We start from the raw sequence: 11,323 nt of genomic DNA, 5'->3' as shown, positions 1-11,323 counted from the left end.
AAATGTGACGAGAAGCCGGAATTCTTATTGGTCGCCCAACGAGAACACATTACGCGAATCGACTTGGTGGAGAATAAAATGGAGACGTTACCTGTGCACGATCTAAAGAATGTCATTGCAATCGAATTTGATATGAAAAATAACTGTCTGTACTGGGCAGATATTGTAAACGACACAATCGGTGACAGTGTCTGAAGGATGGCGCTAGCTATCCCGAGATTCTCGTTGAGACCGATCTGAGTTCCGTCGAGGGAATGGCCTTCGATTGGGTGTCTAATGTGCTCTATTTTGTGGACGGTGTTAAGATGAGGATACAGATAATCCGAACGGATGTACCTGCTATGGGCAGAATGCGCAGGACGATATTAGGGCCGAACAATCTGCAAAAGCCCCGAGGTATCGCGGTTCATCCTATATGTTCTGGACCGATTGGGCACCGGGCAATGCCTCGGTCTCCCGAGCCAACTTAGACGGCACGGACGTTAAACGATTGTTCACTAAGCCCAATGTTGAATGGCCGAACGGAATAACGATCGATCATATCGCCGAACGTATCTACTGGGTGGACGCTCGAGCGGATTACATAGCTTCCTCCGACTTCGATGGTAAAAGGTTCAAGAAGATCATCGCTAACGACGCGCGTGTCTCGCATCCATTCGCGGTCGCTGTGTTCAAGGACAACGTGTATTGGGACGATTGGAAGCAGTCGATGATATTCATCGCCAACAAGGATCACGGGGTCGGAATCAACACGGTAGTCGGTTTCCAGATCGCGGGTCTGATGGATCTCAAGATCTTCGCGCACAGCGTGCAGATCGGCAAGAACGAGTGCGCGAAGAACAACACGTGCTCGCACATCTGCCTGGGCGCGCCGCACAACAGCTACGTTTGTCTCTGCCTGGACGGTATGGTGATGACGGACGGCAAGTGTTTCTGCCCGAACGGTGTCAAGCCGTACACCAACTCGACGTGCCCGCGCGTCGCCAGCACCTGCTCGTCCAACCAGTTTGCCTGCAACAACCACGTGTGCATCCCCGAATTCTGGAAGTGCGACGGCGACAACGACTGCGGCGACAACTCAGACGAGGTGCATTGCAACCGCGCCACGTGCAGCCCGAATAACTTCGAATGCGACGATAACAAATGCATACCTAAATACTGGGTGTGCGATCTGGATCGTGACTGCAAGGACGGCAAGGACGAGGTAAATTGCACGTACACCAATTGCACCGAGACGCAGTTCAAGTGCCACAACGGCCGCTGTATATCTCATCGTTGGCGCTGCGACGGCGAGGACGACTGCCGCGACGGCTCGGACGAGCAGAATTGCACCAAGAACGTTCAACCGAATACGTGTCGCTCCGACGAGATGGTCTGCAAGGCGGATCACTCGTGCATACCGACCTCTTGGAAGTGCGACGGCGAGCCAGACTGCGAGGACGGCGCCGACGAAAAGGACTGCAACAACATGGTGTGCGAGTCATGGCAGTTTACATGCAACAACACTAAGGAGAACGGACATCGGTGCATATATAAATCATGGGCATGCGACGGTGACAAGGACTGCGTCGACGGCTCCGACGAGATAAATTGCACCATCACCACTATCGCACCACCGATAAGCCCGTCTATATCGATGAACTCCTGCAACGACTGGATGTTCATGTGCAACAACAAGAAATGCGTGCCCTACTGGTGGAAGTGCGACAGCGTGGACGACTGCGGCGACGATTCCGACGAGATAGGCTGCGGCGGCGGCGTGGACGGCGGCCTAGATCCTACGCCTCCGATTCACACGACGCAACAGCCGCGCAACTGTCGCGAGCATCAGTTCCAGTGCTACAACGGCGATTGCATTGAGAACGCGTGGGTGTGCGACGGCTCCAACGACTGTCCGTCGGGCGAGGACGAGCAACACTGCGAGCAGACGCACGCGTGTCGCGAGAACGATCAATTCATGTGCCGTCAAGACGGCTCGTGCGTACCGCTCTCGAGCATCTGCAACGGCATCGAGGAGTGTCCGGACGGCAGCGACGAGCTTGGTTGCCACACGGATCACGAGGTGAACCCACCTGCCACGCCGTCCTGCTACGTTGGCCTTTTCCCATGCGACGAGACCCGCTGCTTCCCGCTGGCGGCCTACTGCGACGGCAAACACGATTGTCTAGACGGCTTCGACGAGAGTAATTGCGAGAAGAACGGCTCGCGCGTGTATCAGGTGCTAGTGATGGGCGTGGACGAGCGCTCTGTCAATGATTCGAGTTTCTTCCTCTTCTGGTGGATGCCTATACCGTCGAACGTGACGTTCGAGTTTTCGCCGGTATATGTGTAAAACAATAAAAATTTTATCACATTTGGTGCATTCGCAAACATGCGGCGAGATTGCGAGCTCTCATCACATGGGCGGAAATGCAAATGAAAATTTGCACATGCGAGTGCGCATGCAAATGCAGATGCGATGCATACATACAGAAATGTCAATACAATATCTAGAAATATTCAAAGCATATATAGTCACACAGAGCATCAAAGTGGCAGAAACAATATTTTTCTATAATTCTTTGAACGCATCTGATATGCAATAAAAAAAGTTTGTTCTTTAATTACTTGTATGATGTATATATTGGGTATATATGGAAAAAGTAGGGGAAACCGGGGCGAAGTCGTCACTATTTTTTCGATGCCGATTTTTAACAACAAAACAAATATCTTTAGTAAAATGTGATATACCGTTGTAAAGAGTGAACTCTTGGCAAAATTTATACGGACACTTTTGGTCTACGTCGCTTTGTTCAACTGGGATAGAGTAAAACCAACAAAGGTGCAAAAATTAAAATGTCAAAATTGCCGAGGCGGAGTTGTTACTTCATTCTCGGATTGAATTTTAAATGACAATTGATTATGAAAAATGATAGGATACATTTTATTAATTATTTTTTAATAGAAAAATGGAAACATTAATTAAAAACACGATGGCAAAAACTAATTAGAAGAAAAGCGCACACACTTATGTGCCCTACGCTCGCACATTTCTCGTCAGCTCAATTCTGTCATCTCTGAGCACACGCAGCACATATTATCTAAGTCCTCGCCGGAATTCGACCGCTGCTGCTTTTTTGACTTTGATTTTCGCCCGAAGCCTCCATGATATGGCTTGGTGACGACTTCGCCCCGGACACAAATTTCAAGTTTGGTCGCTCATAAAATATTAGAAATCAATGAAAATAAAAAACTTCACTAAATTCGTGTTCAGCATGCATTACTCTTTAGAATCCATTTACTTTGAGATTCGGAGACACAATAATATTTAAGATATTACAAATTTTCGACGCGCAAAAAATTTTACTTTCGACCTCCGAAAACATGTTTGCCTCGATAAAAATCACAACATGGCACATAATCTCACTAAACTCCGTTGGTCACGTGGGCACCATAAGCCGTGTTTGCAGTATTAATGGCGAGTTCCACACAATAACATACAGATTTCGAGAATTGTAATGACGACTCCGCCCCGGTAACGACTTCATCCCGGTCTCCCCTACTAAAGAAAAATATCTTAAACATTTTAATATCATGCTTTTTTTAAGAGAGAAGACAAAGAATAAAGTTTTCTATAAATATACAAATCGTATAAAGTAATAGTTACATTTACACAGAACTTTATAATGTATTTAAATTTTTTTTGTAAAAATGTTTTAAAGAATTGAGAAAAACATAATTAACGCAAAAAAGATACAAAATAAATTTAAAAACAAAAAAGAAATTAAACAGTTGCGCGAGATGCATATACTAATCAGATTGCAAACAAATATAATGTTTAAGATAATGTCAAAATCGATTAATCTTAGGACTTCACTGACATAGAAAAAGATAAATAGAGTACCAAAAAAATTATTCTTAAGTAGAATATATATCACTCATATATGTAGGTATGTCTAAAAAATATATATATATTCTTTTCTTCCCTTTTTAGTAGCTCAGAAATTGGTATTAGATATTATAAATTTTAATCTAACTTGGTATTGCAAAATTTTTATTTCTAAATTATGTATTATTATTATACGTTATTCTATTATTCATTACTTCTTGGTAATAATTTTTAATTGTGTTATGCGCAGTATTTGTTATTCTCATTATACATATTAGAATGCGTTTATCATTTCTTTTTAGTGTAATATTGAGTAATATAGTGTAATATAATCTTTTGTGATCTTTACAAGTTCCTACTTTAAAACTTGTGATAGATAAAAAATGTATAAAATCAAAGTTATTTTGTCTAGAGAAATAAAATTAAATGATTATAACTTTGTTCTAAATAGAGTATTTAAAGATATAAATCATTTTTACTTTGAATAAAACTATGTAATTTTTTACATAAATTAATTCTTTATTCTTTTAGCGTGTGCAATGTCAATATTGTCAATATAGTCTAAGATCCCGACCTACATCGACCTTCACCCATCTGTTTTCCTAATAAAAGGTATTTTTTATCAAACCTAATGAATAAACAAACAAATTGCAGATGGGTTGCCTAATTAAATCAGCTCAAGGCTACCCTTAATTAAAAATAATTTAATTAATTTTTTTTTTATTTCTACATTCATTTGTATTCTCAAAACATTCAATACCAATCGAAAGTACAAAGAATAAGTAGAAAGGAAAAGTTAGGTTGCCTATCTTTTACTGCTCCCTATTACCGGGTTGCCAGATATAAACAGGTGAGTTGGTATTACTAATTTACACTCATCTGTTTTCTTTAATTAAACTATACAAAAATTAAAGATAATTTTATTGCGAACACAGTGGTATTAGGTTGCCTAAGCAAAATCGATCAAGACTTGCGGTTGCCGCGCTTTAAAATAGTACAGGAAAATTAGGATTTTTCTGCGGAATAAATCGCATGTAGCTAAATTTTTGCATGGACCTTTATTTCGTCGTTAAAAACAATATGTGAAAAGTCCCCATCGATGTGACCCCTGCTAAAAATTTTACAGAGGGTCAAAGGTAAAGAAAAACAGTTTTTCGCGAATATTTCTTTATTCATTAGTCCTACGGCAAAAATAGTTATTACAAAATTTGTAGCTTATAAAATTCTCTACAAAAAATGTTGTATAAGTTTTTTTGTACAAGCAATACTTTTCACGTAATAAATTTTGCAAGATATGCGCTGCGCGGTAAATTTACGGAGCGCGCTGACAGACGTCAAATAAATTGAAGCGTCGCACGCGCGCACTAAAAAGCATTAAAAAGCTGAAAGTTTCTGCTTTTCAACGATTCTTTGATCATTTCTGTACGATGATTCGTTCAAAAGATATGACATTTTTAGTGCGCGCGTGCGACGCTTCAATTTATTTGATGTCTATCAGCGCGCTCCGTAAATGTACCGCGCAGCGCATATCTTGCAAAATTTCACATCGATGGGGACTTTTCACATATTGTTTTTAACGACGAAATAAAGGTCCATGCAAAAATTTAGCTACATGCGATTTATTCCGCAGAAAAATCCTAATTTTCCTGTACTATTTTAAAGCGCGGCAACCGCAAGTCTTGATCGATTTTGCTTAGGCAACCTAATACCACTGTGTTCGCAATAAAATTATCTTTAATTTTTGTATAGTTTAATTAAAGAAAACAGATGAGTGTAAATTAGTAATACCAACTCACCTGTTTATATCTGGCAACCCGGTAATAGGGAGCAGTAAAAGATAGGCAACCTAACTTTTCCTTTCTACTTATTCTTTGTACTTTCGATTGGTATTGAATGTTTTGAGAATACAAATGAATGTAGAAATAAAAAAAAAATTAATTAAATTATTTTTAATTAAGGGTAGCCTTGAGCTGATTTAATTAGGCAACCCATCTGCAATTTGTTTGTTTATTCATTAGGTTTGATAAAAAATACCTTTTATTAGGAAAACAGATGGGTGAAGGTCGATGTAGGTCGGGATCTTAGACTATATTGACAATATTGACATTGCACACGCTAAAAGAATAAAGAATTAATTTATGTAAAAAATTACATAGTTTTATTCAAAGTAAAAATGATTTATATCTTTAAATACTCTATTTAGAACAAAGTTATAATCATTTAATTTTATTTCTCTAGACAAAATAACTTTGATTTTATACATTTTTTATCTATCACAAGTTTTAAAGTAGGAACTTGTAAAGATCACAAAAGATTATATTACACTATATTACTCAATATTACACTAAAAAGAAATGATAAACGCATTCTAATATGTATAATGAGAATAACAAATACTGCGCATAACACAATTAAAAATTATTACCAAGAAGTAATGAATAATAGAATAACGTATAATAATAATACATAATTTAGAAATAAAAATTTTGCAATACCAAGTTAGATTAAAATTTATAATATCTAATACCAATTTCTGAGCTACTAAAAAGGGAAGAAAAGAATATATATATATTTTTTAGACATACCTACATATATGAGTGATATATATTCTACTTAAGAATAATTTTTTTGGTACTCTATTTATCTTTTTCTATGTCAGTGAAGTCCTAAGATTAATCGATTTTGACATTATCTTAAACATTATATTTGTTTGCAATCTGATTAGTATATGCATCTCGCGCAACTGTTTAATTTCTTTTTTGTTTTTAAATTTATTTTGTATCTTTTTTGCGTTAATTATGTTTTTCTCAATTCTTTAAAACATTTTTACAAAAAAAATTTAAATACATTATAAAGTTCTGTGTAAATGTAACTATTACTTTATACGATTTGTATATTTATAGAAAACTTTATTCTTTGTCTTCTCTCTTAAAAAAAGCATGATATTAAAATGTTTAAGATATTTTTCTTTAGTAGGGGAGACCGGGATGAAGTCGTTACCGGGGCGGAGTCGTCATTACAATTCTCGAAATCTGTATGTTATTGTGTGGAACTCGCCATTAATACTGCAAACACGGCTTATGGTGCCCACGTGACCAACGGAGTTTAGTGAGATTATGTGCCATGTTGTGATTTTTATCGAGGCAAACATGTTTTCGGAGGTCGAAAGTAAAATTTTTTGCGCGTCGAAAATTTGTAATATCTTAAATATTATTGTGTCTCCGAATCTCAAAGTAAATGGATTCTAAAGAGTAATGCATGCTGAACACGAATTTAGTGAAGTTTTTTATTTTCATTGATTTCTAATATTTTATGAGCGACCAAACTTGAAATTTGTGTCCGGGGCGAAGTCGTCACCAAGCCATATCATGGAGGCTTCGGGCGAAAATCAAAGTCAAAAAAGCAGCAGCGGTCGAATTCCGGCGAGGACTTAGATAATATGTGCTGCGTGTGCTCAGAGATGACAGAATTGAGCTGACGAGAAATGTGCGAGCGTAGGGCACATAAGTGTGTGCGCTTTTCTTCTAATTAGTTTTTGCCATCGTGTTTTTAATTAATGTTTCCATTTTTCTATTAAAAAATAATTAATAAAATGTATCCTATCATTTTTCATAATCAATTGTCATTTAAAATTCAATCCGAGAATGAAGTAACAACTCCGCCTCGGCAATTTTGACATTTTAATTTTTGCACCTTTGTTGGTTTTACTCTATCCCAGTTGAACAAAGCGACGTAGACCAAAAGTGTCCGTATAAATTTTGCCAAGAGTTCACTCTTTACAACGGTATATCACATTTTACTAAAGATATTTGTTTTGTTGTTAAAAATCGGCATCGAAAAAATAGTGACGACTTCGCCCCGGTTTCCCCTACTTTTTCCATATATACCCAATATATACATCATACAAGTAATTAAAGAACAAACTTTTTTTATTGCATATCAGATGCGTTCAAAGAATTATAGAAAAATATTGTTTCTGCCACTTTGATGCTCTGTGTGACTATATATGCTTTGAATATTTCTAGATATTGTATTGACATTTCTGTATGTATGCATCGCATCTGCATTTGCATGCGCACTCGCATGTGCAAATTTTCATTTGCATTTCCGCCCATGTGATGAGAGCTCGCAATCTCGCCGCATGTTTGCGAATGCACCAAATGTGATAAAATTTTTATTGTTTTACACATATACCGGCGAAAACTCGAACGTCACGTTCGACGGTATAGGCATCCACCAGAAGAGGAAGAAACTCGAATCATTGACAGAGCGCTCGTCCACGCCCATCACTAGCACCTGATACACGCGCGAGCCGTTCTTCTCGCAATTACTCTCGTCGAAGCCGTCTAGACAATCGTGTTTGCCGTCGCAGTAGGCCGCCAGCGGGAAGCAGCGGGTCTCGTCGCATGGGAAAAGGCCAACGTAGCAGGACGGCGTGGCAGGTGGGTTCACCTCGTGATCCGTGTGGCAACCAAGCTCGTCGCTGCCGTCCGGACACTCCTCGATGCCGTTGCAGATGCTCGAGAGCGGTACGCACGAGCCGTCTTGACGGCACATGAATTGATCGTTCTCGCGACACGCGTGCGTCTGCTCGCAGTGTTGCTCGTCCTCGCCCGACGGACAGTCGTTGGAGCCGTCGCACACCCACGCGTTCTCAATGCAATCGCCGTTGTAGCACTGGAACTGATGCTCGCGACAGTTGCGCGGCTGTTGCGTCGTGTGAATCGGAGGCGTAGAATCCAGGCCGCCGTCCACGCCGCCGCCGCAGCCTATCTCGTCGGAATCGTCGCCGCAATCGTCCACACTATCGCACTTCCACCAGTAGGGCACGCATTTCTTGTTGTTGCACATGAACATCCAGTCGTTGCAGGAGTTCATCGATATAGACGGGCTTATCGGTGGTGCGATAGTGGTGATGGTGCAATTTATCTCGTCGGAGCCGTCGACGCAGTCCTTGTCACCGTCGCATGCCCATGATTTATATATGCACCGATGTCCGTTCTCCTTAGTGTTGTTGCATGTAAACTGCCATGACTCGCACACCATGTTGTTGCAGTCCTTTTCGTCGGCGCCGTCCTCGCAGTCTGGCTCGCCGTCGCACTTCCAAGAGGTCGGTATGCACGAGTGATCCGCCTTGCAGACCATCTCGTCGGAGCGACACGTATTCGGTTGAACGTTCTTGGTGCAATTCTGCTCGTCCGAGCCGTCGCGGCAGTCGTCCTCGCCGTCGCAGCGCCAACGATGAGATATACAGCGGCCGTTGTGGCACTTGAACTGCGTCTCGGTGCAATTGGTGTACGTGCAATTTACCTCGTCCTTGCCGTCCTTGCAGTCACGATCCAGATCGCACACCCAGTATTTAGGTATGCATTTGTTATCGTCGCATTCGAAGTTATTCGGGCTGCACGTGGCGCGGTTGCAATGCACCTCGTCTGAGTTGTCGCCGCAGTCGTTGTCGCCGTCGCACTTCCAGAATTCGGGGATGCACACGTGGTTGTTGCAGGCAAACTGGTTGGACGAGCAGGTGCTGGCGACGCGCGGGCACGTCGAGTTGGTGTACGGCTTGACACCGTTCGGGCAGAAACACTTGCCGTCCGTCATCACCATACCGTCCAGGCAGAGACAAACGTAGCTGTTGTGCGGCGCGCCCAGGCAGATGTGCGAGCACGTGTTGTTCTTCGCGCACTCGTTCTTGCCGATCTGCACGCTGTGCGCGAAGATCTTGAGATCCATCAGACCCGCGATCTGGAAACCGACTACCGTGTTGATTCCGACCCCGTGATCCTTGTTGGCGATGAATATCATCGACTGCTTCCAATCGTCCCAATACACGTTGTCCTTGAACACAGCGACCGCGAATGGATGCGAGACACGCGCGTCGTTAGCGATGATCTTCTTGAACCTTTTACCATCGAAGTCGGAGGAAGCTATGTAATCCGCTCGAGCGTCCACCCAGTAGATACGTTCGGCGATATGATCGATCGTTATTCCGTTCGGCCATTCAACATTGGGCTTAGTGAACAATCGTTTAACGTCCGTGCCGTCTAAGTTGGCTCGGGAGACCGAGGCATTGCCCGGTGCCCAATCGGTCCAGAACATATAGGATGAACCGCGATACCTCGGGGCTTTTGCAGATTGTTCGGCCCTAATATCGTCCTGCGCATTCTGCCCATAGCAGGTACATCCGTTCGGATTATCTGTATCCTCATCTTAACACCGTCCACAAAATAGAGCACATTAGACACCCAATCGAAGGCCATTCCCTCGACGGAACTCAGATCGGTCTCAACGAGAATCTCGGGATAGCTAGCGCCATCCTTCAGACACTGTCACCGATTGTGTCGTTTACAATATCTGCCCAGTACAGACAGTTATTTTTCATATCAAATTCGATTGCAATGACATTCTTTAGATCGTGCACAGGTAACGTCTCCATTTTATTCTCCACCAAGTCGATTCGCGTAATGTGTTCTCGTTGGGCGACCAATAAGAATTCCGGCTTCTCGTCACATTTTCATCTTTCATGAATATGAGATTACTTTCGTTTTTTTTAAATTGCAGTTTAATGTCAAATAATTTTATGTGAATTTTTAATTAGAATATTCAGTATAAGTTGTTTATAAACAATTATTTGTATAAAAAAAACTGTAGTATGTCATATTGTATTATTGTTTTATATACTTAATATTACATAATTATTTTTTGGTAATTGTATACATTGAGGGGGTCACCTTGGATGACCTTGATATTTTAGTATGTTGTCAAGGTCACCCTTCTGACTGATCTTCAGAAGGTTTTAGCCCGCGCTCGTTGTTTATTCAAAAGTTATTTTAGCAGCGAATTATAGTTATTAAAGCAGTTATTAGCACCGAATTAGTTATTAAAGCAGCGAATCGTTGCTTTCGGCTCGAAACGAGGTCTATTTCCTCGATGTATACAATTACCTTATTTGTTTTCTATTCTGTTATTTGTATTATTCTATAATCTATATATTATCTATTTTATTTTATAATTGTATTATAATTTTATATACAATATAATTTTATATACAATTTTATAATTATCCTGTTTTGTATAAACAATATTTTTACTTAATTATTCGTCGTAATCGACGACTTAATTTGAGGCGAAATTTTAACTAGTTCCGGTAGGGGGCAAAAATATGTATATTAAGGTTGTATGACCCCTTAGAAGAAAAAATGTCAAATTCTTCAAACTTTGTCAGGTGATGAGTATTATAATAATAAAGCATTGTGCCAAGTTTGAACAAGTTTGCGAGGCTCGTTCAAAAGTTATAACAATTTGAATGTAACATGGGCTCTTATGGGAATTCATCAAGTTTCACTATTTTTTCAACTTCATTTGAGAAATTAATATTGAAGAAAATATGGCATACTTTCAAAACTTTGCAGAAATATTAATAAACATCTTACAAACAAATTAGAACCAAAAAAA

General features: G+C 40.5%; 1 protein-coding gene and 1 pseudogene across 1 annotated transcript; one reads left to right on the top strand and one right to left on the bottom strand.

Annotated features, from left to right (window-relative positions):
- LOC112467012 lies at positions 1-3,662 on the top strand (annotated as a pseudogene).
- Positions 3,663-6,715: 3,053 nt separating this feature from the next.
- On the bottom strand, positions 6,716-10,382 carry LOC112467007 (sortilin-related receptor-like; the record flags this gene model as incomplete). Its single annotated transcript, XM_025035428.1, is given in 3 exon segments — positions 6,716-9,972; positions 9,975-10,199; positions 10,202-10,382. Coding segments are annotated over 3 exon segments (2,328 nt in total), but the record flags the coding sequence as incomplete, so codon positions are not given.
- Positions 10,383-11,323: the final 941 nt, after the last annotated feature.

The sequence above is a fragment of the Temnothorax curvispinosus genome, unplaced genomic scaffold (assembly GCF_003070985.1).
Source record: "Temnothorax curvispinosus isolate PA1 unplaced genomic scaffold, ASM307098v1 QBEX01001633.1, whole genome shotgun sequence".
NCBI classification, from domain to species: Eukaryota; Metazoa; Arthropoda; class Insecta; order Hymenoptera; family Formicidae; genus Temnothorax; species Temnothorax curvispinosus.
Note: the sequence above shows the minus strand (reverse complement) of the source record. Positions and strands in the feature narration are given on the sequence as shown.